Below are 27,140 nucleotides of genomic sequence, written 5' to 3' on the forward strand. Positions count from 1 at the left end.
TGATGCTCTGATCCAAATTTAAGCAGTGATTTAAAATATAAGGAAACTAGCAGAAGCAAGATTGGGTCGAGCAGTGTTGTGATCGAGGTCGTCATTGCTAATCCTGGTCTTCTGTATGTGATGCGTAATGAATGCTGGTTAATTAATTAGTTCAAAAAACATGTGTTTTCTTCTGTAGTTTGGTGCTATTTTTGAAACAATGTAGGTTTGGCGTCAATGACCAGATGTCCACACTTTCAGAACTTCTCAGGTTGGATCAAAAGCTGTGATTCTAATGGAATTGGTCACTTAGAAAAACAATAAAATAAAAAACAGGTACTCATGAAAGAGCATCCCCTGGAAAGCATACTTAGTGAAAATAACTCACCTTTCATTATTATTATTACTCTATACATGAAAAGACCTTCACCTGTGAAATATAACAGGCATTTGCCTTTCTTTGATGTCTGTTTTGTGTTTCACTCTTAGTTTTGAATAAACAATGTCCTGTTCAAATCGCAGGTGTTATTTTTGTCATACTTGAAGCGTTGCCATAGTTTCAGCTATATTTTGGCCATAACAGCCTGGTCTCTATGGCACCTTAGTCCTTGGTTGGGCCAGACCTTGTTTTCTGCAGAGATTACCCTTTGAGGTAGGAGAGTAAACATCTCACTCACCTGCAAGACTCTGTGGATTCAAAAGACACGGAGAACAAGGAGAGAATAAAATGCAGTGTGTGTGCTGGGTCAATACAGGGATTAAACACTTCAGCTTGACGTGGTGTTCAGCTGAATGTGCTGAAAACCTTTTCACTCACCAAGGCAAAATCAACTGGCTATTACTGTGCATAATAACACTGGTCTCTATTGTGTCCTATTGATTTTCACCCACTTCATTCAAAGGTCTTTTATGGGATTGTGTACAATCACAACCACCATGTGACAAGATAATAGACCCATTACAGCAAGGTTTCTCAACAACAACAAAAAAAAACAACTGCAGGCCACTTCTTGAATTAGATATTGCTTTAATTGGTGATTGTGACCATTTTAGATAAGAGGTTTTTACTGTTACGATGATTACAGCTCACAGAATTTGTTTGAGCTGATGTTTTTTTTCCCTTTGAAGTACTCGCACCGTTCTTTGTTTACCTGTATGTGTCTGGGAGACTTGCAGTGCAGTCGGTAAATATCTTGGCTTTGTACTCCAGCACGTTGGATTTGAAATTAAACAATAAATATCAGGTTAAAGTGCAGGTTGTCCGCTGTCAATAAGCAGGAGTGCTTTTGGTGAACTCAGAAATGACGGACAGCCTGGTAGCCCGAGGAAGGCCGGTGTAGCGCATGTCCAAAGAGTACCTTCAGCTGTGAAGAAAACCCAACTGCTGAACAGGTCAGGTGCACTCTCACTGATGCAAGCGCAGATGTGTTAATGACTAAAATCAAGAGAAAACTACACCAGCATAACCTCAGAGGGTTGGTTCACTGCCTCAAAGACTCAGAATGGCTTGGTTAGTTTGCTAAAAAAATACATTGAAAAAACTTTAAAATTCTGGAACAAACTTTATTTTATGGACAGATGCGTGCGTGTACCAAAGTGATGGAGAAAGAGAATCACCAGGAAGGATACCCAGCATCTGCTAATGTCTGTGGGTGGCACACTTCAGGCAGTCATCAATGTAAAGCATTTTGCAACCAAGTACTAAATATTATGATGTTATTTAAGATTATGTTAATTTGTTCAATTATTTTTACTCCCCTAAAATAGAGGAATTATGTATAAAAAGGACTACAATCCTCACATGGATTACTGGATATGGATGTAAATACCCTTTAAATAAAGCTGACAGTCTGAACTTTAATCTTGTATTAATTGTTCCATTTCAAATTTGTTCAAGTACTCAATCTGAAAAAAATTGAGTCACTGCCCAAATACTTATGGACTGCAGTGTATGTACAGTAGGGATGTATCCGAATCTGAATACTGTATTTGGGAAAGCACGAATAATGCAATGGAAACAGATATTTCTTCTACGCGAAGTTGCTCGTTATTATTCAGATTCGGGGGGAAAAAAGTCAGCTCCATGTCGCGTTCTCATAGCCTCTATGTAACGTTACACGGGCAGAGAGAGAGAGAGAGGCAGCACCAGTTACCCAAACCAACAAACTTTGAGCCACTGCGTTGCAAAACGTTTAATAAATAAGTTCTATGTGTCAACCATTATGTGTCTTCAAATCGATTCATATCATTGTGGATGGCCATTAGATAAAAATGCCCATTCTGTTTGCAACAGGACATTGATTTCACTAACTAGTCACATTATTGAAAAGTAATAGCTATATTCTGTAGTCACCCCCACCGAGTCAGCGCACAGCAGGCAGCGGGCTGAAGAGCTAACCATTCCCGGCTATCACTCAGGGAAACTCTCACATCGAGGAGGAGGTGCGGGAGCTAGCGAGACACAAGCCTGGTGTGGCAGCTGGATTTCTTTCAAACCCCCGCAACCTATACATCAAAATCAAGCTTAGACAGTTAACTAAAACTTAGTTTAGTTAAAAAATTAAGAGAGAGATTAAAAGTACAGTATGAGGATGTGGAATATATATATTTCATAATTAATTATATGGCATTGCATTGCCAATGAATATTAGGTTAGAAAATACAACATTTGCCTGATTTAACGTGACTTCCGGAATAAACCACGCCCACTTCCTGTCTTCTATCCGAATACAGAGACAGATACAGATAATTTTGTTGGTTGAACAGATACAGATACAGATACAGATAATAACGTCTCTGCACACCCCTAATGTACAGTATGTATGCTGTATGTGCGTGTGTAACTATGTGGATCCTCATTTATTCAACGCTTTCCATAATCTTTTCGTGATGCAAAGCTCATGCTGCTTTTAGGGGCCAAACCGAGCATTTTCTCACGTTACCCGTCTGCTTGTGTTGCTTTTATGTTTCTAAATCAAATGCTTGCCCAAGAGGCGCTGGACTTGCACTGTGTGTTATCAATTACTATTCCAAAAAATCCAAAAAAAACAACAGAACAAAATGATGCAGTTTAACCACAGATGGTGCTCAGTGTGACATCAGTGTGCCCTTTTAGTGGAGTGGAGAACAGGCCCCCTGGCTGGCAGCAGGGTGTGCTATCGATTCCTTAATGGAGGCTGCTTCTGTCCCTCTGCTGGTCCTTCTGCTCTCCAATGGCTTTCTGCGTTTATCTGCAATGGCGCCAGTATTCACAACTTTTTACCTGCATGCCAAAGGTCTTCCCACAGGCAGAACGCATGGAACTTGTTTTCAAGCAATAAATGAACAAAATAACAGAAAGATTAAAAAAGAAAAAAGAATGTGCTTCTGCACCAAATTAAATGCGCCAAAGCTGAATCACTGCACATCTCTTGATCGAGTATCGTACACTGTTTTTGTCTGGCTTTGCTTTGTCAATGTTGATTGATTATTATTTTTGTTATTTTTCTGGTGAAAAGCCAGGTTTGCCATGCTGCACGGTTGCCGTGATACGGTGTGGTGGGGTTTGATCTGACCGTGCTTGCGCTGGCCTGCTCTGGGTTGCACTAAATGCCTTCAAGCTCTTCCTCTGTCTCAGGGTTTTGTTTTTTCTGTGGCAGATGTGAGATTTATTTCCCCATAATGCATTCTGTATGCATCGTTACTTTCACAAGGACAGGGTCCGGCCTGCATCAGTATGTCAGCCTCTCTCATTGCCCTGGCCTTATCTCCTGCTGTATGATTAATGCAGCATGGCTTCTCTGGCTCTGGAGCCTGCTTCCTGAGTTCTGCATGTGGAATTTTATATCCACACTGCTTTAATAAACCAGGAATACTTCCCACCCTAACGGGCCCAAATAAACCCTGAGTGCACAGTGCATTTGCATCATTATGAAACGTTACCTCTAAATTTATGCTGTTTTTGACAGCCATTAAGAATAATTTTCATGCATTTTTATTTATATCTGTTGGTTGGGTTTTCTTGTAAGCACCTTAATTGTTTAGTTCATATTTTAACCTTTCATTTTTATTTGTTTTCCCCAAACCTGCAAAAGTGATTGTGGAATGGGTGATTCCAATACAACCAACATTTCTGGGAGCCCGTCTTTGTGCAGTACAGTGCAGGACAGCCTGTGCTGCCGGAAACATTCGATCCGTTATGTTTTCTGGGGCGCACCAGTGGTGGAGGGGCAGCCACTGGCCGTGCCTCCCCTCCCATTGGTCCACATCATCCGGATGATGGCGTGGGAGCGTCACTGCTCACCCAGTCACCCGTGTCCTTTGGGCTGTTCCGCCAGGCTACGCCCCCGTGACCGGGATGTGCCACCCCCTCCGCAGCTGCACGCTCAACCACGAGGACGGCTTCTCCTCCGCCTTCGTCGTCGCCCACGAGACCGGCCACGTGTAAGTCTGGAGTCCAGCGGTGTTACACGCGTGTAGTGAGCCAGAGTACAGCTGTGTTACACGCGTGTAGTGAGCCAGAGTCCGGCTGTGTTCCACGCGTGTAGTGAGCCAGAGTCCAGCTGAGTTACACGCGTGTAGTGAGCCAGAGTCCAGCTGAGTTACACGCGTGTAGTGAGCCAGAGTACAGCTGAGTTACACGCGTGTAGTGAGCCAGAGTCCAGCTGAGTTACACGCGTGTAGTGAGCCAGAGTCCGGCGGTGTTACACGCGTGTAGTGAGCCAGAGTCTGGCGGTGTTACACGCGTGTAGTGAGCCAGAGTCCAGCTGAGTTACACGCGTGTAGTGAGCCAGAGTCCAGCTGAGTTACACGCGTGTAGTGAGCCAGAGTCCAGCTGAGTTACACGCGTGTAGTGAGCCAGAGTCCAGCGGTGTTACACGCGTGTAGTGAGCCAGAGTCCGGCGGTGTTACACGCGTGTAGCGAGCCAGAGTCCGGCGGTGTTACACGCGTGTAGTGAGCCAGAGTCCAGCTGAGTTACACGCGTGTAGCGAGCCAGAGTCCAGCTGAGTTACATGTGTGTAGTGAGCCAGAGTCTGGCGGTGTTACACGCGTGTAGCGAGCCAGAGTCCAGCTGAGTTACACGTGTGTAGTGAGCCAGAGTCCGGCTGAGTTACACGCGTGTAGTGAGCCAGAGTACAGCTGAGTTACACGCGTGTAGTGAACCAGAGTCCAGCTGAGTTACATGTGTGTAGTGAGCCAGGCTAGTGTAAGTCCTCAATACAGCTGTGTTACACGCATGTTTTTTCCTGTGTAATAATATGAGACTGTCACAAAACAGACAAAGATCAACCTTTCATTGAACTGCGTTGTCTGTACCTACAGAATGATATAAAGCTATAGAAATGCTCTTTTGTTCGAACGTGTGTACTGCAATATTTTCTGAATGCATTCTCCAGCCTTGTGAGACTACCAGCGTGATTTCTGTCCTTGGTCTTCAGCTTGGGGCTGGGCTGATAAGATGTGCACTGAAGTGCATGTTTGTGCTCAGATTCATTAGCATGTGTGAAGGTCTGCAATTCCCTAGATGTGCTAGAACAGCCCTATTGAGCAAGAGCTGTAAGGCCGTGTCTCTCCTTGTGTGGACAGGTTGGGCCCCATTGAGGTAAAGCTGTAAGGACGTGTCTCCTCTCTCCAGGTTGGGCATGGAGCACGATGGGCAGGGGAATCGCTGTGCGGACGAGACCAGCATGGGGAGCATCATGGCCCCTCTGGTGCAGGCGGCCTTCCATCGCTACCACTGGTCACGCTGCAGCAAGCAGGAGCTCAATCGCTACATCCAGTACGCCCCTCCCTGTCCCTCCCTGTGCCTCGCTGTCCCTCCCTGTCTCTCACCCTCCTTCCCGTCCCTCCCTGTCCCTCCCTGTGCCTCGCTGTCCCTCCCTGTCTCTCACCCTCCTCCGTCTCCGTCCTCCTCGCTCCTCTCCGCCTCCCTGTGCCTCGCTGTCCCTCCCTGTCTCTCACCCTCCCTCCCGTCCCTCCCTGTCCCTCCCTGTCCCTCCTCATCCCTCCCCATCCCTTACCTTCCCTTGCTTCCTCTCTTCCTGACCTCCTGTCTTCCTCTCTTTCTGTCTTCCTGTCTCTTGTTTCTCTGCCTGACTGTGACTGAAGAGCTGCCCCGTTGTTCCCGCTCCATGGCTGTCCTAAGCTCTTGTGTGTTGGTGTGATGTTGTTCCCGCTCTCTGAAGCTCTTGTGTGTTGGTGTGGTTTGTCGCTCTCAGAAGCTCTTGTGTGTTGGTGTGATGTTGTTCCCGCTCTCAGAAGCTCTTGTGTGTTGGTGTGATGTTGTTCCCGTTCTCTGAAGCTCTTGTGTGTTGGTGTGTTGTTGTTCCCGCTCTCAGAAGCTCTTGTGTGTTGGTGTGATGTTGTTCCCGCTCTCAGAAGCTCTTGTGTGTTGGTGTGTTTGTCGCTCTCTGAAGCTCTTGTGTGCTGGTGTGGTTTGTCGCTCTCTGAAGCTCTTGTGTGTTGGTGTGTTTGTCGCTCTCTGAAGCTCTTGTGTGCTGGTGTGGTTTGTCGCTCTCTGAAGCTCTGGTGTGTTGGTGTGTTTGTCGCTCTCTGAAGCTCTTGTGTGTTGGTGTGGCTTGTCGCTCTCTGAAGCTCTGGTGTGTTGGTGTGTTTGTCTCCAGCTCGTACGACTGTCTGCTGGACGACCCCTTTGAGCACAAATGGCCGAAGCAGCCTGAGCTCCCGGGCATTAACTACTCCATGGACGAGCAGTGCCGCTTCGACTTCGGCGTGGGATACAAGATGTGCACGGCTGTGAGTGCACCCTCTGAGACCGCCCCCTCCCCCTGGAGTCCGCCTACCCCCTAACCCTAACACTCCCCACCCCCCTAACCCTAACACTCCCGCCCCCCCTAACCCTAACACTCCCCGCCCCCCTAACCCTAACACTCCCGCCCCCTCCCACACCCCCTACCCCTAACCCTAACCCCCCCTAACCCTAACCCCCCTGCCCCCTCCCCTACACCCCCTACCCCTAACCTAACACTCCCGCCCCCTAACCCTAACACTCCCGCCCCCTCCCCCTAACACCCCCCCCCCTCCCCCTAACACCCCTCCCCCTAACCCTAACCCCCGCCCCCCTAACCCTAACACCCCCCCCCCCCTCCCCTAACACCCCCTAACCCTAACACCCCCGCCCCCTAACCCTAACACTCCCCCCCCCTAACCCAAACACCCCCCCCCTCCCCTAACACCCCCCCCCTACCCCCTAACCCTAACACCCCGCCCCCCTAACCCTAACACTCCCGCCCCCCTCCCCCTAACACCCCCCTAACCCTAACCCTCCCCCCCCCTAACCCTAACACCCCCCCCCCCCCCCCCTAACACCCCCCCCCCCCCAGGTGTAATCCAGGTGCCGTCGGTGACGAACACGGCCAGGCGGGCTAGCTTAGCCGAGGCCCGCGGCTGTGTGGCGCTACAGCCCCCCCCCCCCCCCGCCGCGCAGGAATGTGCGCACGCAACCGCGCACGTGAGTGACCCCACAGGAGAGGCCCAGGCCCTGGGGGGGTGGGGGGTGTGAGAGGAAATATTTCACTGAGCGGCGGGACCCTGCTTGCCCCCCTGGGGCCCCCAGGGGCTCGGCCTCGAGTCTGCACCACTTCCCCACGTCGTCTGACCCCACCCGACTCCCTCTCTCTCCCTCTCTCTCTATATCTCTCTCTCTCTCTATCTCTCTCTCACTCTCTCTGTCTCACTCACTCTCTCTCTCTCTTTCTCTCTCTCTCTATCTTTCTCTCTCTCTCTCTATCTCACTCTCTCTCTCTCCCTCTCTCTCTCTTCTCTCTCTCTCTCTCTCTATCTCTCTCTCCCTCTCTCTCACTCTCTCTGTCTCACTCACTCTCACTCTCTCTCTCTATCTCTCTCTCTCTCCCTCTCTCCCTCTCTCTCTCTCCCTCTCTCTCGCCCTCCGCAGTTCCGCACGTATGACCCCTGCAAGCAGCTGTGGTGCAGTCACCCCGACAACCAGTACTTTTGCAAAACCAAGAAGGGCCCCCCTGTGGACGGGACGGAGTGCGCACATGGCAAGGTGGGTTCCGCTGGGTCGGGCCGAGAGCGGGGTGGAGAGCAGACCGCTGGACACCCTGAGTCCCCCCCCCCCCGTTTATTTATATTACGCGGACGGATGTGCTGCAGTTAATGCTCTCCCTTCTCTGAGGAATGCTTATGCTGCTTAATAAACTCTGGGACCCCCTGCTTGTGCGAGTGTGTTTATGTGTAATAAGGCTGATTATGGGAAAGGTCAATGGACTCGCGCTGGAACAGCAGAACTACAGATGTTCCCATTGCTTACCGAGACGGCCCTGACATCTCCAAGCAACTGTTTCCTGTTGTGTGGATGTACATTATGGTGCATTATGGTGCATTAGCGTGCAGTGTGGTGCATTATGGGGCATTATGAATGGCTGGGGAAAGAGTGTTTTCTGTGTGCAGTGGTGCTTTAAGGGCCACTGCATCTGGAGGTCCAGCCAGGAGCCGTACGGCCACGACGGGAGCTGGGGGTCCTGGGGGAAGTTCGGCTCCTGCTCCCGGACCTGCGGGGGAGGGGTGCGCTCCCGAAGCAGGCAGTGCGACAACCCACCGTAAGACCTGCAGCACACACACACACTCTCTCACACACACACACACACACACACACACACACACACACACACACACACACACACACACACAACACACCTCACTCCACTCACACACACACACACACACACAACTCACACACACACCCACACACCTCACTCACACTCACACACACACACACTCCACACTCACACTCACACACACACACACACACACACACACTCTCTCACACACACACACACACACACACACACACACACTGTTCACTGCTGACCCGTTGTGCTGCAGACCAGCCTATGGCGGCAGGGACTGTCCCGGCTCCACTTTTGACTACCAGATGTGCAACACGGAGGAGTGTCCCGGGCCGTACGAGGACTTCCGCGCCCAGCAGTGCCTGCAGAGGAGCAACAAGTACCACCAGAACGTCAAGCACTCCTGGCTGCCGTACGAGCACCCCGACGGTGCGCCCCCCCGCCCCCCCCTTTCATAACCGCTCAGTTTCATTCAGAACAGGGAGGGGGGGTAGGAGGGAGATCTGGGGAACAGGGAGGAGGGGGGGTGTTTGGGGGAGATCTGGGGAACAGGGAAAGGGGGGTGTTTGGGGGAGATCTGGGGAACAGGGAAAGGGGGTGTTTGGGGGAGATCTGGGGAACAGGGAAAGGGGGTGTTTGGGGAGATCTGGGGAACAGGGAAAAGGGGTGTTTGGGGGAGATCTGGGAACAGGGAAAGGGGGTGTTTGGGGAGATCTGGGAACAGGGAAAGGGGGTGTTTGGGGAGATCTGGGAACAGGGAAAGGGGGTGTTTGGGGAGATCTGGGGAACAGGGAAAAGGGGGTGTTTGGGGAGATCTGGGGAACAGGGAAAGGGGGTGTTTGGGGGAGATCTGGGGAACAGGGAAAGGGGGGTGTTTGGGGAGATCTGGGGAACAGGGAAAAGGGGGTGTTTGGGGAGATCTGGGGAACAGGGAAAAGGGGGTGTTTGGGGAGATCTGGGGAACAGGGAAAGGGGGGTGTTTGGGGAGATCTGGGGAACAGGAAAGGGGGTGTTTGGGGAGATCTGGGAACAGGGAAAGGGGGTGTTTGGGGGAGATCTGGGAACAGGGAAAAGGGGGTGTTTGGGGGAGATCTGGGGAACAGGGAAAGGGGGTGTTTGGGGAGATCTGGGGAACAGGGAAAGGGGGGGTGTTTGGGGGAGATCTGGGGAACAGGGAAAGGGGGGCATGTTTGGGGAGATCTGGGAACAGGGAAAGGGGGGTGTTTGGGGGAGATCTGGGGAACAGGAAAAGGGGGTGTTTGGGGGAGATCTGGGGAACAGGGAAAGGGGGGGTGTTTGGGGGAGATCTGGGGAACAGGGAAAGGGGGGGTGTTTGGGGGAGATCTGGGGAACAGGGAAAGGGGGGGGCATGTTTGGGGAGGATTTGGGTGGGGATCTGGCACACTGAGTGCAGAAATCATTACTCTCTTCTATGTGCTGCCCTCTTCCTGGAGACATAAAGACTTAAAGGCCAACTTTACCCAAAATCTTTTTCCATTTTTCTACAATATGTACTTACCTGGAAAAAGTGTAGCCCACACCGCACGGTGTCCTGGATGGCATTCATTGAATTCGGTCTGTTTCTCTCAGAAAAAAACATAATGTATAACATCAAGTCAGGGACGAGATATGGACATGGAATGTAATGTATTTTCCTTCCTTTTTTCAGATTTGTGTTGTTAGGGGCTTTGCTGGAGCCAGTATGACATGTGGCTTCTATTCTCCTGGATGCATGCATGCTATTCTCAAGCACAGACTAAAGACTCATCTCTTCACGCTGCACCTCTCCCCACCCCTCCCTAGCCTCTAGTTTAGCTCAATGTACCTAGTTAGGCTAATGCGATCTCGTTAGTTTTGTATTTGGCAGGATTGTTTTGTTTTGTTTGATTCTGATTAGGCAAATGTGATTTCAGTGCTAGTACTTGGCTGGATTGTTTTTTTTATTTGCTGAACAGGTTACCCTGCAGGGTTGGAGTCCTGATCTATGTGGTCACTTCTGGCACTATGATCTTTACTTCACTCTAGTGTGTTTTTCTGCACCTCTGCACCTTGAACTGATGCACTTGTTGTACGTCGCTCTGGATAAGAGCGTCTGCTAAATGCCTGTAATGTAATGTAAAGCACTTCATGCATTACATTACATCAGTGTTTCTCAACCCTTTTTTCCCAGAATTCACTGTGCAGTTTTTGCATTGTTGCGATCCAGGGTGAATGTAGATGTGTATTGTGGAAGGCTGTAGTTTCTGAACGCTGAACAGGAATTCGCTGAGTGTTTGTATTATCTCTTATTTCTTTAAAAGCGGAGTGTGTGTGGGTATTATTGTCTGTCTGGCGGAGGACGTGAGTCTGTGAAAACGCTCATTCCTTCCAGAGGCCCATAAGTGTGAGCTGAGCTGCCAGTCCAAGGAGACAGGCGAGGTGGTGTTCATGAACCAGGTGATGCATGATGGGACACGCTGCAGCTACATAGACCCCTACAGCGTGTGCACCCGCGGGGAGTGCCTGGTAAGATCCCCCCCCCCCTTATTAAACCTGTCAAGATTGCGTGAGCCTACTCTGCAATTATGGTTGTAGCAGCCCTTTGATTGGTATTTATTTATTTTATTTCGCATTTTTGACACATGAGTAGCTGCATACACAGGACAGAAAAAAACCCCTAAGTAATACAAGAGAAAAACATGTACCTACAGCCCCACACCCTCACCCACACACACAATAAAGGGGGGGGGGGGGGCGCGGCGGCGGCAGAGAGACCATCGGCAATATTCACACCCCATCAGGAATTATATTCACCCCCGTGTCATTAAGAAGGAGTGGTATCATCAGTCTGATCTGATGGGAGATTCTCCATATGATCCAGAAAGGGCTGTGATATCCTCATCAGCCAGTGTGTTATATTCTATAGTAGTGTACAGCTCTTAATTTCAGATAACCACATTCCAATTCCAGAGCTGTATTAGACTTCCACTTTAACGCCATGCATTTCTTGGCGATAGCTAATCTCGGTGAGCCTTATGGCATGGGTACACCTAAGATTTGAATCAGACGCTGAACTGTTGTTATTCTGTGATATTGCCGGCCATTGTGGAGCCTTTCTCAAGCGCTGATTCTGCTTTCTGTCCCCGCAGCATGTGGGCTGTGACAAGGAGGTGGGGTCGTACAAACAGGACGATAAGTGCGGAGTGTGCGGAGGGGACAACTCCCACTGCCGTACCGTCAAACTGACCCTCACAAAGACGCCCAAGAAAACCGGTACGCAGCTGCGTTTGCCAGAAAATTCTGTGTGCTTCCACAGGCTCTCCTCAGATTAGATCTGTGTGCTTCCACAGGCTGTGCTCAGATTAGATCTGTGTGCTTCCACAGGCTGTGCTCAGATTAGATCTGTGTGCTTCCACAGGCTCTCCTCAGATTAGATCTGTGTTCTTCCACAGGCTCTCCTCAGATTAGATCTGTGTGCTTCCACAGGCTGTGCTCAGATTAGATCTGTGTGCTTCCACAGGCTCTCCTCAGATTAGATCTGTGTGCTTCCACAGGCTGTGCTCAGATTAGATCTGTGTGCTTCCACAGGCTGTGCTCAGATTAGATCTGGTTTGTATTATTGAGCTGGCGGTGCAAACAGTGAACCTGGAAGATGCAGTATATAGCTGCTGTTTGTCAAAAGAACGTAGTATTCAGTGGACAGCCTGACAACTAATAATGTCCATTCATGTACATGACTGAATTGAGTCGGTACATTATGCCTGTGAAGGCTCTATTTTAATAAAGCTGAAAGACAGAGCATTCAGCTGCATGCTGAAACTGCTTTTCCATCTGCTCCTCATTTCCCTGTTGTCTGATTGTTAATAGGCATGCTGAAGATGTTTGATATCCCCGTCGGAGCCAGACATATACTCATAGAGGAGAACGAGACCTCTCCTCACCTCATTGGTAAGAGTCGCTAACGCCAAGATTAATGTTAACACTGTAGGCCCTTCTGCCCTGGGAAAATAACAATAGTGCTGTATAATTCTATTTTCCATTCAAAACCCCTGTTTGGGGGTTTTGGTTTGCGTGAGGGTGCGGGAGGGTGCGGGAGGGTGCGGGAGCGTGCGTGAGCATGCGGGAGGGTGCGTGAGGGTGCGGGAGGGTGCGGGAGCGTGCGTGAGCATGCGGGAGGGTGCGTGAGGGTGCGTGAGGGAGGGTGCGGGAGGGTGCGGGAGCGTGCGGGAGCGTGCGGGAGGGTGCGGGAGGGTGCGTGAGCGTGCAGGAGGGTGCGGGAACATGCGTGAGGGTGCGGGAGGGTGCATGAGCGTGCGGGAGGGTGCGGGAACATGCGGGGGTGCGGGAGGGTGCATGAGCGTGCAGGAGGGTGCGGGAGCGTGCGGGAGGGTGCGTGAGGGTGCGGGAGGGTGCGGGAGGGTGCGGGAGCGTGCGTGAGCATGCGGGAGGGTGCGTGAGGGTGCGGAGGGTGCGGGAGCGTGCGTGAGCATGCGGGAGGGTGCGGGAGGGTGCGTGAGGGTGCGTGAGGGAGGGTGCGGGAGCGTGCGGGAGCGTGCGGGAGGGTGCGGGAGGGTGCGTGAGCGTGCTGGAGGGTGCGGGAACATGCGTGAGGGTGCGGGAGGGTGCATGAGCGTGCGGGAGGGTGCGGGAACATGCGGGGGGTGCGGGAGGGTGCATGAGCGTGCAGGAGGGTGCGAGAGGGTGCGTGAGCGTGCGGGAGGGTGCGTGAGGGTGCGGGAGGGTGCGGGAGGGTGCATGAGCGTGCGGGAGGGTGCGGGAGCATGCGGGAGGGTGCGTGAGGGTGTGGGAGGGTGCGTGAGGGTGCGGGAGGGTGCGGGAGCGTGCTGGAGAGCCCCTGGCGCTGACATGGTGGCGGGGTGTTTGAGGAAAGATCAGACAGATCAGTACATCAGCCTTTCTCCCCCATCTCTTTTCTTCCAGCTTAATAAACCCTTATATTACCCTTTTCATGTGCAGCATTGCAAAAAACCCCAGCCCATTAAGATGCACCTTGGGGATGGGAACATGTGGTGTGCTGTTGTCCCATGTACCTTTACGTCACTCTCGCCCTGAACCACTCATTTTTCTGATAATGATCTGGAAAGGCTGAGGGAAATAGAAGCTCTGAAATTTAATAGAACCTTAATGACATTTCTGCCCAAGGAATGTGCTCAGAATTTTTACAGTTAATGCCATGCACATTGGTCTTCTTACTCTGGAACACAAATAGTTTTTGTAAATGAACATTTAATTTCTTACTTAATGCATGCAGTTTAATAATACTGAGTTTTGATATAAAGAAACTTTGAGGAGTGAGAATCTGCAAGAAGGTCTTGGGTTAGAATCTCAGCTTGGGGCCTTTCTGTGAGGAGTTTGCATGTTCTCCCCGTGTCCGTGTGGGTTTCCTCCGGGTACTCCGGTTCCCTCCCACAGTCCAAAGACATGCAGGTAGGCTAATTGGAGAATCTACATTGCCCACAGGTATGAATGTGTGAGTGAATGCTGTGTGTGCCCTGCGATAGATTGGCGGACGGTCCAGGTTGTTTTCCTGCCTCTCGCCCAGTGCATGCTGGGATAGGCTACAGCACTCCCACGACCCTGCCCAGGATAAACGAGTATAGATAATGGATGGATGGATGGATGGAATCTGCATTCTGTGGTAGTTATTTTCATGAATACCTCAGACTTCCCCTGTGTTGAAACAGAAAAGTTATAACCGAATGTTTGCACAGTTGGCGAATTGGAAGTGAATTGTTTATCTTCTGTCTGATGTGCACCAGCTGTTAAAAATCAAGTGAGCGGCACGTTCATCCTGAACGCCAAGAGCGAAGATGCCAAGTCGAAGACGTTCATCGAGAGCGGTCTGGAGTGGGAGTACTCGGTGGGGAGCGGGAAGGAGAGCCTGAAGACCATTGGCCCGCTCCACGAGGGCATCGTAGTCCTGGTAAGGCCACCAGGCTCCGGTGGAAAGAGAGATCGTTTGGTGTGCTTTTTTATTTGACTGGCTCTGAGCCCTGGATTGTGATTATGTGTGAGGGCGCTACATAATCAGAGAGCTATTTCCGCTTTGTCAGGTCATTCCTCAGGAGGAAGATTCCAAAATTAGCCTGACCTACAAATACATAATCCATGAAGACCTGCTGCCTGTCATTACCAATAACAACGTTCTGCTAGCGGAGCTGGATACCTACGAGTGGGCGCTGAAAAGCTGGTCACAGTGTTCAAAGCCCTGTGGAGGAGGTGGGTGTGACAGCTGATGGCATGGCTGATTGCTTGAAACACTCAACGTAATATCACATAATATGATATAACATAACATTATGAGGAGAACAGGCCATTCAGCTCAACAGTGCTCGCCATTTTCCTGACTAAATTAGTGCTGTGATGATCTACAGACTAGATGGTATCTAACATCGTATCAAGCCTGGTCATGAAAATCCGAAGAGTTACTACCTCTACTATGTCACCCGGCAGGCTATTCCACACATTGACTACTCTCTGCGTGAAAAAATTATTCCTAATGTCTGTACGAACACCACTGACATCGTGAACACAGTGCACACTTTGCCGAGCTGATTCAAACTCATACTGCTTTGTATATAGACCGTAGAGTGCAGAAGATGCAGTTTTTACATTTTCTGGATTCTGCAGGAGTCCAGTACACAAAGTACGGCTGCAGGAGGAAGAGCGACAGCAGGCTGGTTCACCGGAACTTCTGCGACGCCGGGAAGAAGCCCAAACCGATCCGGAAGCGCTGCAACATGAACGAGTGCAGCCAGCCGGCGTGAGTCAGCCGCGGGGTCAGCCAGGGGTCAGCCGGGGATCAGCCAGGGGTCAGCCGCAAGGTCAGCCGGGGGTCAGCCGCGGGGTCAGCCGGGAGGTCAGCCGGGGGTCAGCCGCAAGGTCAGCCGAGGGTCAGCCAGGGGTCAGCCGCAGGGTCAGCCGGGGGTCAGCCGGGGGTCAGCCGCGGGGTCAGCCGGGGGGTCAGCCGGGGGTCAGCCGGGGGTCAGCCGGGGGTCAGCCGCGGGGTCAGCCGCGGGGTCAGCCGCGGGTCAGCCACAGGGTCAGCCAGGGGTCAGCCAGGGGGATCGTATTCTCCGACAGCGACACAGTCCCCGCATCTGATTTACAGACTGCCGTGCGATGGTTTTTCTTGGCTGAACAACCCTTTCTCCTTGCTACTATGTTAAAGCACAGACTTTTTTTCATGCCATCTTGTTTTGTGTGAGGGGGTAAGGTACACACGAGGATGATTTTTCTTAGTTTCCCACAGGTAAAAAGCAAACACAGGTAAACAGCGAACACATTAAGAGATTGTGCATCGTATCATATATTCATGATTTTACTTCATTATTACATGCAGGGAATTTAAACAGCACGTAAAATGCTTCTTTCACAGTTCCTTGTACGCTGACTTTTTTGTAATCTTGCCATCAGTGTGTTTATAATAATAATAATGATAATTATAATAATAATATGTATTGTTATTTCCTAGGTGGCAGGTGCAGGAATGGGGCCCATGCAGTCGGACGTGTGGAAAGCTGGGCTTCCAGTCCAGGCTGGTGCAGTGTGTGCAAGCGCTCCACAACGGGACCACCAGGACTGTCCACACCAAGTACTGCACCCAGGAGCGGCCCGAAATGAGGAGGCCCTGCAACCGGTCCACCTGTCCCGCCCAGTGGAGGACAGGTGCCTGGTCCCAGGTGGGTCTGTGTGCGAACCCCAGCGAATTTGTTATCCCCAAGATACATTGCCGGTCCTAAAGCTACATAGATCAGTGGTCTCTCTCAGGCCTCAAGCCTCTCTGCACTTAGCAGCTATTGATAGCAGCCTTTTTCTGTGAGCTGACTCAGGCCTGGTCTCCAGAGCGATTCTGACCTGGTCTCTGGCCTGGTCTCTGGCCTGGTCTCTGGGCTGGTCTCTGGGCTGGTCTGGGGCCTGGTCTGGGGCCTGGTCTGGGGCCTGGTCTCAGGCCTGATCTGGGGCCTGGTCTCTGGCCTGGTCTCGGGCCTGGTCTCTGGGCTGGTCTGGGGCCTGGTCTGGGGCCTGGTCTGGGGCCTGGTCTCAGAGCGTCCTGGCCTTACCCGTTTCCCGCTCCTGTGCTGCAGTGCTCAGTCAGCTGTGGGGAGGGAATTCAGCAGCGGCAGGTCGTGTGCCGCTCCAGCGACAGCAGCCTGGGCCAGTGTGAGGCGGAGAGGCCCGAAACCGTGCTAATCTGCAAATTGGCACCCTGTCCAGGTACAAATCGATTTCCCTTTCATCTCTGTTTTGACAAGCTTTCTCATTATTTCTTCTGAAATGCCACACAATAAGTTTGGAGGGTTTATTTGATGACATGCTGCAGTGTTTGGGCACGAACTTGTCTTTGGGGACCTTGGTGTTTGCGCTGATTTTCTGTCCCAATTTGTGTTCCCATCCACGTCCCCAACCTGTACTGAACCATGACTGTTTCAGCCTTCATGTTGTGTTAGAAATTGGTACATGCCTTTTGTGCTACCGAGTCAAATTTCATCTGACAGGTTTTAACATTACAAAGCACTTACAAAACAATGATATTCATCTGCCTCACCACAAACTTATTATTCATTGAAAACCCTAGCATATACTCTTGTATTTTGTGGACCCAAGACCATATTTAATTCACATCATACCACTTGTTTTCAATAGGAAATAGTCAAAATTCATCTATTATATTTGTTACGATGAAGACAAAAGGTGAATATATGTTATCTGAAATAGGCTAATATTAGATAATTTATTCCTAAATAAATTGCTTGGGATTTAAAAAATAACTTTATATTAATAAAGGCATGGAGAGAGAGGGAGAGAGAGAGAGAGAGGGACAGAGAGAGGGAGAGGGAGAGAGAGAGAGCACATTGTTTGTGTGTGTGGTGGTGAGGGTGGGGTGTGGTGGAGTTGGGAGTAGATTCCAAGTAGAATCTTGTTTGGGTCAAATGTGAGCAAAATAACTTTTTTACCCATAACTTTTTAATTGTCAAAAAGTTGATGGCAGCAAGAAAAATGACAAGCAATTCTGAAAGAACTTATAAACACGGTTTCAACAACATTACCTGATCAAGGGGCTGTTTTAAAACCCAGCCTCGGCTGGGGTGACCCTGGGGTGACCTGAGGTTGGCACCACTGAACTGAACCACTTTGGGAATGAAAATATCTCCTCCGCTGTTTATAATCACTTCGGTCAATTTTCCTGAAATTTTCACAGTGTGCTGCTGCTCCTTTGGTAAAGGAATGAGCCAATGGGCTGATCCAAGGCCGAACTGGGATTAGTGAAAAACATTTTTGATTTTGGAGTGTTTGTTGTTTGTTATTCTCCCGGCCGGACTGTAATCCGAACCTGCCGTTTGACGGCTTTCTTTGTCTGGGAGGAAAAGGGACACAGCTCCCTCCTCAGGAGGAGTCCAGCCCCACACAGCTCCCTCCTCAGGAGGAGTCCAGCCCCACACAGCTCCCTCCTCAGGAGGAGTCCAGCCCCACACAGCCTCCTCAGGAGTCCAGCCACACAGCCCTCCCAGGAGGAGTCCAGCCCCACACAGCTTCCCTCCTCAGGAGGAGTCCAGCCCCACACAGTTCCCTCCTCAGGAGGAGTCCAGCCCCACACAGCTCCCTCCTCAGGAGGAGTCCAGCCCCACACAGCTCCCTCCTCAGGAGGAGTCCAGCCCCACACAGCTCCCTCCTCAGGAGGAGTCCAGCCCCACACAGTTCCCTCCTCAGGAGGAGTCCAGCCCCACACAGCTCCCTCCTCAGGAGGAGTCCAGCCCCACACAGCTCCCTCCTCAGGAGGAGTCCAGCCCCACACAGCTCCCTCCTCAGGAGGAGTCCAGCCCCACACAGCTCCCTCCTCAGGAGGAGTCCAGCCCCACACAGCTCCCTCCTCAGGAGGAGTCCAGCCCCACACAGCTCCCTCCTCAGGAGGAGTCCAGCCCCACACAGCTCCCTCCTCAGGAGGAGTCCAGTCCCACACAGCTCCCTCCTCAGGAGGAGTCCAGCCCCAGAGAGGGCAGCTCCTGGCAGACCTTCCTCCAGAGTTTCGTACCACTTCCTGCTGAAAGGGTGGGATCCACTCTCTTTGGAGGTTTCTGAAAGTATTCAGTTGTTGCCTTAAAATAGAGGCTAAAATGGGAGTTGTCTGGACATGAATGGGAGACATTTAGGAAAAGGAACAGAAGCGGTTTTAATGAAAGGAGCAGGCTTCTATTTGGTTTTGTGTTATAAATAACTGAACACTTCACTGCAGACTGCAGTGAGAATTCTCCATTTTCTTACAGTAACAAGGAAACAGGTTGTGTTTATATAATCTTTTTTTATTTTTACAAAATCTACACAGAATGTTTTACTGTATATACTATTGCCATTAAGTAATTCAGCATGTGCTGCACAAATCATATACTATAGTAATCCAGCAGGCCTGTATGAAAATATAGTGTGATAAAAAAAAAAGATTGTTGGTACTAGGGTGGGTAATCTCTAAAATAATGTCCCTTTTCTGTCCTTAGGGCAGTTAATATTGCCCTCCTCCAGCGCAGACCTGTTTGTGAATGGGTCCATAAAGGATGAACTCTTATCCCAGGTCATCCCTGACAACCTTGTGAATAAAATATCCTCAAGTAAGTACCCTCAGATGGACAGTGCAGATGAAGCTTGTCTTGGTGTAATGTGTTTATTTGTTGATTCTTCTCCATGCAGATGAAGCTGGTCTTGGTGTAATGTGTTTATTGGTTGATTCTTCTCCACGCAGATGAAGCTTGTCTTGGTGTAATGTGTTTATTGGTTGATTCTTCTCCACGCAGATGAAGCTTGTCTTGGTGTAATGTGTTTATTGGTTGATTCTTCTCCACGCAGATGACGCCTGTCTGGGTGATAAATCCATATTCTGCCAGATGGAGGTGCTGGCTCGCTACTGCTCCATTCCAGGCTACAACAAGCTGTGCTGTGAGTCCTGCAGCCGGATCCTGGACTCCACTACACCAACCGCCAACCTCAACAAGTCCACCACGGCGATGCCTAATTCCACGGGTCCTGTCCCGCCCAGTTCCGTCCCACTACCAGAGGCAACTCTTACCCTGGCCACTCAGAGTCCCCCTCAGACCACCACGGAGTCTTCCGGACGGCTTCGTTCGACCGTGCAAGGCCCGACTGTCCCCACTCCCAGCCTGAAGTCCGCTGGACCCCCAGCTGCAAGCGACCAGGGTTTGACTGAGCGCCCTGCCAGGGACCCCCCCCTGACTGAGCGCCCTGCTAGGGACCCCCCCCTGACTGAGCGCCCTGCCAGGGACCCCCCCCTGACTCACAGCCCTGCCAGGGACCCCTCCCTGACTCAGAGCCCAGCAGGTGACCCCTCCCTGACTGAGCATCCTGCCAGGGCCCCCCCCCTGACTGAGCGCCCTGCCAGGGACCCCCCCCTGACTCAGAGCCCAGCAGGTGACCCCCCCCTGACTGAGCGCCCTGCCAGGGACCCCCCCTGACTCAGAGCCCAACAGGTGACCCCCCTGACTGAGCGCCCTGCCAGGGACCCCCCTGACTCAGAGCCCAGCAGGTGACCCCCCTGACTGAGCGCACTGCCAGGGACCCCCCCTGACTCAGAGCCCAGCAGGTGACCCCCCTGACTGAGGGCCCAGCAGGTGACCCCCCTGTCTGAGGGCCCAGCAGGTGACCCCCCTGACTGAGGGCCCAGCAGGTGACCCCCCCTGACTGAGGGCCCAGCAGGTGACCCCCCTGTCTGAGGGCCCAGCAGGTGACCCCCCCTGACTGAGGGCCCAGCAGGTGACCCCCCCCTGACTGAGGGCCCAGCAGGTGACCCCCCCCTGGCTGAGGGCCCGGGCTCCGGCACCATGCAGACTCTACCTCCCCGGCCGAGGGCCCCCCTGCGACAGCTTACCTCAGACTCCGGTCAGAACAGCACTTTAGCCTCCATGGGCGTCACCAGGTCAAGAAGGGAAGATGCTGAGCCTGAGAGGGCCCGGACTCACACAGCCCTGCCCCTGGAGACATGAGCGGGGTCCACCTTCCTCTCTCTCTCGCAGTGAGCGCACCCACAGACTTATCCTCACCTTTCCAACAACTTCCTGATGAATTGCTTTGTGGACTTTCAACCAGGTGCTGCAAGTGAAACTATTTTGATGCCAGTGGACTTAGACCAGTAATGGTTACCTCGAAAAAAGAAGCAGAGTAAACTAAATGCACAAATACTGCATTGCAATGCATTCTCTGCTTTAATTAATAAATGGAATGAAATATAAAATTAAGGTGCTGTAAACTAAAAGGACTACAAGACATGCAAAAATATAATGATGACTGCATTTGTTAACATTTCCTTTTTGACCCTTGTACAGTTGTTAACCTATTTTGAGTGCATCAGAACTACTGTTGTACTTACGTTGTGAATATGTGTGGTATGAACGTAATGTCTTTTGTGGAAGCTGTGATGTATAGATGCCATGTCACCTGTGACAGGGACCTATGTACCCCCACCTTTTGGTGCTTTATTGATGATGTGTTTTTACAAAATCTGCTTCCAGGAGACTGTCCTCAATACCCTGCCCTAAAGACTAAAACACCAGTGAATGCCTGTCCTCCTCACTCCCTACTGTAGCATGCATACTGCTTTTGTGGAACTTGCATATGCTTTTAAAAATATTCTCATATTTTTTTAACTGATATATTTTCCAAGTAAAATTGTATATAGTGTAAATTTCAGCAGCCTATGAAAAGAATTAACAGCAAACCATGTAATTTAAAGTATAATGTAATGGGAAAATACAGAAGAGCTTGGAGTCTGGAGCGTGTGGTTGATTGAATGTCAGCCATGCTTGGCTGAACATTATTGCCTCCCTGTCTGGTGGTTCACAGCGCCACTGAGTGTTCTGTATAGTTCTGTATATACCTGAATGAGCTTTAAATGTTAATATTTATTAAATTTCAAAATGGTAGAAAAATCGACAAGGTATCTGTTTAAACAAAAAGTAGGATGAGGAACCCATCTGTACCTGTGCTTTTGGAGTGCTGGCGGGAATGTGAAACCTTTTGTGAATTATTAGTCGGGAAACAGATGCAGAACTCACAGAAAACTTTCACAGCAGGTTCATTATCTGTGGAAACTGCAGATATGTTGCCAGTTTTAAGAACTATACAATTTGTCATTGGCTTACATCAATTACTGTATCAGTATAATTAGTCAAAAACAGTGCACTTACTGGTGTGGGCAAGCCTTTGAAAAACTGGATGTTTCCACTGTAACACTGAGCATGGACTCACAGCATTCTGATGCAATCTCCTCATGACACACTGGAAGTTACATTACATGCTTTGCTCTCTCTAATATTTAGTTACATAAATGAAGTCATTTTTAATTTTAACAACTTTAATTTGAAACAAATACAATTTCATCGCATTTACTGCATGCAAAGCCACATACATTGTGTGGAGTAATTCTGTCTTTAAAATATCATGAAAATAACCACTTGCCCAATGCACTCTGTGATAGGCTCCAACACCCCCTGTGACCCTGACCAGGAATCAATGAGTATAAATAATGGATAGATGGATGGATGAAAAGTAACCACACAGCCCACCTGCCATTTTGCCAGCAATAATTTATAGCAAGATATTTAAAAGGATGTACTGTAGGCCACTCATTTTACTGACATAAGTCACAATTTATTTGAGTAAAATAAATTCAGGATCAACAGTAGTGTCATACATTAGTAAACAGAGCAACGTAAGAAACTGAAACATAAGAGACCTGAGGTTTGTGTAGCATGACATTATTTCCTATATTATGAGAAGTGTATCATTCAGACAGCGGAAGGGTTGCCAGGCGATCTACGCGTCGTCGCGTGTTGTTCAGAGTGTTCTGCAGCCTGGAGGTTTGGAACGATCTGCTTTCATTCGGCTTTGGAGCGAGCTGCTCTCTCTCGCGCCAGCTCGTGATGAAAGCGGACTCCCGCTGTTTTCAGAGACGTGTGGCGAGGACGTTTCTCCGGGATTGCGCACGCCTGGACTGCGACTGCTCCGCCAGATGCCGGCGCAGATGCCATGTGAACTCCGTCTGCGCTCGTGGCAACGCCTGATTAACAATGGACTTCGGAATCCATCCCTAAAAAAACAGCGATGAGACTTCAGAAGGAAATATGCGTGCTGCGTGCCTTGTATTTTTACAACTGTCAATTAAAAAAGTCCTGTTGCATTGTGTAGCGCCAAATATCTTGTTCTCAACACAGCTTGGCATTGTGTCAGGAACCGTCAAGATTACTGGGTGCTACATCGCTGTAATTATCGTAAGACCTTCTGTCAGAGAACCTATAGCTGATCTAAATCACAAATTAGCATTAAACACCTCTCACCTCCCTTCTGGACAGTATCACCTAATCAGTGTTTTATGACTCAGTCCACAAACAAATGGAATCAGACTGCCAACATTAAATACAAGAAGAAAAATAGTTCAGGACAGCAACCCGCTGAGCTAGTTTGTCCAACCAAAGCGCGTTCTGAAACGCATCAGCTTTTGGTTTAATAGACTGGCGGTTAGAGCAGCTGTCAGGACCCGTTTTTAAATGTATTGTTTTCCCTGAAATGTGTGCCCCCTTCTGATGAACAAAAGAGGCATTTAGTTCCTATGATAAGCATTGGCACTCTTTGTTTAAATTACTTTGACAAATTACTGACTCAAATATTAAATATTTGGATTCTGAGTCTTTAGTTATATCTTTGGCAGAAAGATTTAACACTTCTTTGATATCTTTGGCACAACTGCTGAGAAAGTATTTGTCTTCTCGTGTAAATTTTTGATTTAGACAGTAGGGGGTTTATATGCAGCAATAAGAAAAAGGAAAAAAAGCCTGGGCATTTGTGCTTGTCATCTCTCTCAGTTTGTATTTGTATAGATGGAGTTCCTCCTTGCTGTGTTTTACTGACTAATGTTTCAGCAAAGCATACCTTCATGAGGAGTGTGCGTCTCTGATATCTTATTATTTACACTCTGCTAGTCTCCACCTCTCTGACATTTATTTGGGTGTGCACCATTTTGTTTATATATATATTGGAGGTTGACCTACCTTCAGGTCCATGTTTAAAAGCCAAGTGAATCGACTCCTGTCAGAGCTGACTCCATCTGCCTGTATGATTATGCAGGTTGGTCCGTCTTCAGCTCTGCACAAGAGAAACCAAAACACTGCTTCAACATTTTATTTAAAAAAAAACCTTTACATGTGTGGTGTATTACTTTGTAGCCTTGCCAGCCTAATAATATAGAATGTGTTTTCTAATCCTAAATCTGTATTAGTTTGTTAAGAAGATTTTATCATTAATTAAAGCGGCTTTAATGCCAGCTGTAGAATCCATTAATTACCATGCATTCCATGTCATTACTTAGACATGTAGATTTGTTTTGCTCTTGCTGCTGGAATGACATCTGTTGGGGATGATAGCGGATCATACCTCACAAACCCTTTTTGGGGTTGGAAGGACTCCAGCTGTGTGGCCCCACCGGCTAAGTAGATGCAGGACTCGTGTTTGTAGCTGTGTCTGACGCTCAGGAAGTCCCGCTGGCCAATCAGATTACCTGCTGTCTCCGCAGAGACCTCGTGTGTAACCATGGTGTCTCTGCCAACATGCTTCAGCACCTGCCGAAAAAAACAAAGAACAAACATGGTCACTGTTTGAAAACAGTTTAGAAATCAGGAATGTCATGACTTGGGACAGATTTGAATTGGTAATTTACAGTACGGATTACAAATACATAAATAGGCAAACGTGCTTAACAGCAGGAATGATAATCAAACGGAACTCGATGGAACATTCGTATGATGTGAACAGAGCCTCAAACAGGAAGAACTATGAGCCACAAGGACACTGGAGGACATGGCAAGGAAGTTCTGCTTCTGTCTAATAGCAAATGAGTCAATGTTTTGTCCAAAATAACTCCTAGAAATAGCTGTCATTTCTGAAAGTGCCCTCCGGAGAATGCAAAGACGGTCACAGGTAAGTATTAAAATGAAGAAAAACTTACTTTAATTTGCTTGATGTTTGGATTCCACTGATTCATCTCTTCAACTTTCACAAACAGGTGATCGTACAGCTCTTCTGGGGAGGCGTCTAAGACAGCTTCCAGCCTGAAGACTTTCCGAGCTCCAGGAAGAACCTTACTGTAGATCACATCCCCATTTTCCTGAGAGATAACATTTCAAGTGGAATCAGACCTAGTTCCAGATTTCCAAAACTTGTACTCAGGATCAAAATAAATCACATTCTGTTATCCCACATCTTAAAATTTGTGATAAATTCAACTGGAATGATTTTCTTTTGCTTTTTCAAAAGATGATTCTGATCCAAAGATCTAAATGAATGCAGATGACTAAATCTGGATCTGCAATATTTAAAAAAAAACATCTGTTGTGAATGGGCAGCTACAGTTAACTTCCTTTTCCACTTCAATTAGGATTAGGAAAAAAACTAATCCAATCAGGAAAAAAGGTAATCCAATTGCTGATACTGCAGTCATTCAGTGTGGCATCCATGTAAAAGGAACTTCAAAACTCATAAAAACAAAACCATTTGAAATTGATATATTATGTCAAAATGTTCTTAATTTTTATCTTTGCATTCTGAAAAATGTGAAAGCCTCACTAAATCATAATTAATGGTCTGAGTGGATTATCAAAACAGAATCTTGATATGAAAGATTTTCAAGATCATATGAAAATGGATGACTGGACTGATGCTGATTACTGTCCTCATTAAAACAGAGGAAAGGATGAATTAGTAAAATAAAAACATGCATTATTACAAATATCAACGTCCATTCTACCTGTGATGTTTCCCTTTTCCATCCAGCCTGGTCCTGCACAATCTCCAGGGCCTTCTGCAGTGCTTCCTGCCCTTGCTTCAGGTAAGCCATCTCCTCCTCCCTCAGGCCGACCGGTCTGCTCGTTCTCTCGTCTTTCATCCTCAGCGCTGTAATTAAACGGTGAGTGCATGAAGCCTTTTCTGGCATGCTTATGTAAAAATACATCGGGGTGAGTCAGGTCAGGCAGCTGAGCACGGTTATGCTGTTAAAGTGTTGGACTCACCTCCATGGTTCACATTTCCAGGCCACTTCAGTTGACTTGCCCAGTCCGGGAGGAAGATGTGACCGCCTTTCTTCATGTGAGCTATCTCTTGGCCTATGGCTGCCATGGCTGTTCTTTTCAAACCTATACAACGAAGGGGAAAACAACAAAGGGGAAAATATACTTCTTAAAAATGACCTCCTATCTATACCAAATCAATGCTACATACATGCAGGAGTTATTTCATTAAAAATGGTTTGCCTACTCTTTTTAAACTAACATCTTTGAGAATGATTTTCTTTTCTTGGATGCAGAAATTTGCCTCTAGAATGATTTTCTTTTCCTGGATGCAGAAATCTTTAAGTGCCTCTATGATGATTGTATAGACGTCCCGTACCTGCCATGCTTCGTGCATGTGGGTATGATATCGCACAGCAAAGCTTCACCACTGCAGGCAGCATGATGTCCGTCAGAGATGCTAGCCTGGGAGAGCAAATGGCTTTATAGCATGGCTGAAGGACAGGCGGGAGAGATAAGCAGCAGGTTATACGATAGGATTGCAGGGAACACCCCCTTCAAGGTCACGCGTGGATAGTGCCAAGGAGCATGTGAAAGATGGACAGAGAAAAGGTGAAAGTTAAGGAGAGAGTGAAAGTTTATCAGTTATTTTACCCATCAAGTCTTCTGTTTGGAAGCGTGCTGAGAACCGTTGTGCAAGCTCAGCGATTTGAAAGCATCGTTCATGGTTCTGCTCTCTGCACCCTGCGAACCACAGGCATCAGGACTTCAAATCCTCTGAAGCAAAAAAATGATTTAGTTCAAGCAGCTGCATGTATAAGCATTGCCAGTTGCTTCATTGTAGCAAATAATTTCCTACAGGTGCACCAACTGAATACTGTTTTAAACAGGCAGCGGAAAGTTTAGGTTTCAAAGCTATGCAGATTAAATGAATAGTTGTAGATTGTTGAAAGCAGTAATTATTTTATATCTGTGTATGTGTGTGTATATTTTTCTCAGGACATTTGTAAATTCATCATGATTATCTTGATTTATCTGGTTATCTTTTTGGAGGTACAATGTGCAGACTCTCCTCCATTACATTACAGGCATTTAGCAGACATTCTTATCCCAAACGACTTACACAACTTTTACACAGCATTCACACTGCCTCCATTTACACAGCTGGATATATACTGAAGCAGTGCAGGTTAAGTATCTTGTTCAAAGGTACAATGGCAGGGTTCTGCATGCATTGCCACCCCTACCATACAAACATGTGTGTATGTGCAGAGCCTGAACCCTGTGGGAAGCAGCAGGCTGTACCCCCAGCGGCCATGTTGCTCTTCCCAAACAAAAGCCCGGAGACAGCAGGCTGATCCTCACCCTGCCAATTCCAGCGGCGGGATCGGCCTTCACAATCCAGGCTCCGAGGCCAAGGGTAGCCTGAATGGGCCAGTGACAGAGTCCCTTCTGACAGTGGCGCTGGCCAATAGTAATTATAATACGCAGATAATAAAATAATACTCC

At 48.9% G+C, this 27,140-nt stretch overlaps 3 protein-coding genes across 6 annotated transcripts in view; 2 read left to right on the top strand and 1 right to left on the bottom strand.

Moving 5' to 3' along the window:
• LOC135242983 (A disintegrin and metalloproteinase with thrombospondin motifs 3) overlaps window positions 1-20,050 on the top strand; it is a 52,581-nt gene extending 32,531 nt beyond the window's left edge. For all 3 annotated transcript variants that reach the window (XM_064314380.1, XM_064314390.1, XM_064314399.1), the window contains 16 exons: window positions 4,296-4,401; window positions 5,595-5,738; window positions 6,583-6,715; window positions 7,875-7,988; window positions 8,393-8,541; window positions 8,828-9,000; window positions 10,943-11,076; window positions 11,700-11,823; window positions 12,418-12,498; window positions 14,331-14,494; window positions 14,625-14,790; window positions 15,202-15,334; window positions 16,046-16,253; window positions 16,659-16,788; window positions 19,065-19,175; window positions 19,411-20,050. In XM_064314380.1, coding sequence (XP_064170450.1) covers window positions 4,296-4,401; window positions 5,595-5,738; window positions 6,583-6,715; window positions 7,875-7,988; window positions 8,393-8,541; window positions 8,828-9,000; window positions 10,943-11,076; window positions 11,700-11,823; window positions 12,418-12,498; window positions 14,331-14,494; window positions 14,625-14,790; window positions 15,202-15,334; window positions 16,046-16,253; window positions 16,659-16,788; window positions 19,065-19,175; window positions 19,411-20,033 — 2,693 coding nt within the window. In that variant the 3' untranslated portion in view covers window positions 20,034-20,050. The remainder of the gene's footprint in view (window positions 1-4,295; window positions 4,402-5,594; window positions 5,739-6,582; window positions 6,716-7,874; window positions 7,989-8,392; window positions 8,542-8,827; window positions 9,001-10,942; window positions 11,077-11,699; window positions 11,824-12,417; window positions 12,499-14,330; window positions 14,495-14,624; window positions 14,791-15,201; window positions 15,335-16,045; window positions 16,254-16,658; window positions 16,789-19,064; window positions 19,176-19,410) is intronic.
• The window catches only part of LOC135243011 (small ribosomal subunit protein eS24-like), a 104,271-nt gene that overhangs the window by 19,363 nt on the left and 57,768 nt on the right, over window positions 1-27,140 (top strand). The gene's annotated exons all lie outside the window — the stretch shown is intronic.
• Window positions 21,911-26,100, bottom strand: star2 (steroidogenic acute regulatory protein 2). 2 transcript variants are annotated; one of them, XM_064314306.1, is made up of 7 exons: window positions 26,011-26,100; window positions 25,635-25,757; window positions 25,373-25,518; window positions 24,575-24,733; window positions 24,004-24,188; window positions 23,622-23,715; window positions 21,911-22,663 (listed from the first exon to the last, which is right to left on the bottom strand). In XM_064314306.1, the coding sequence occupies exons 1-7, from the start codon at window positions 26,072-26,074 to the stop codon at window positions 22,520-22,522; spliced, it is 915 nt and encodes a 304-aa protein (XP_064170376.1). In that variant the 5' UTR covers window positions 26,075-26,100; the 3' UTR covers window positions 21,911-22,519. The 2 variants fall into 2 exon arrangements, with proteins under 2 accessions (XP_064170376.1, XP_064170386.1); XM_064314316.1 differs by lacking the exon at window positions 26,011-26,100 and adding an exon at window positions 25,879-25,997.

This window comes from Anguilla rostrata, chromosome 2 (assembly GCF_018555375.3).
Source record: "Anguilla rostrata isolate EN2019 chromosome 2, ASM1855537v3, whole genome shotgun sequence".
In the NCBI taxonomy this organism is placed as follows: Eukaryota; Metazoa; Chordata; class Actinopteri; order Anguilliformes; family Anguillidae; genus Anguilla; species Anguilla rostrata.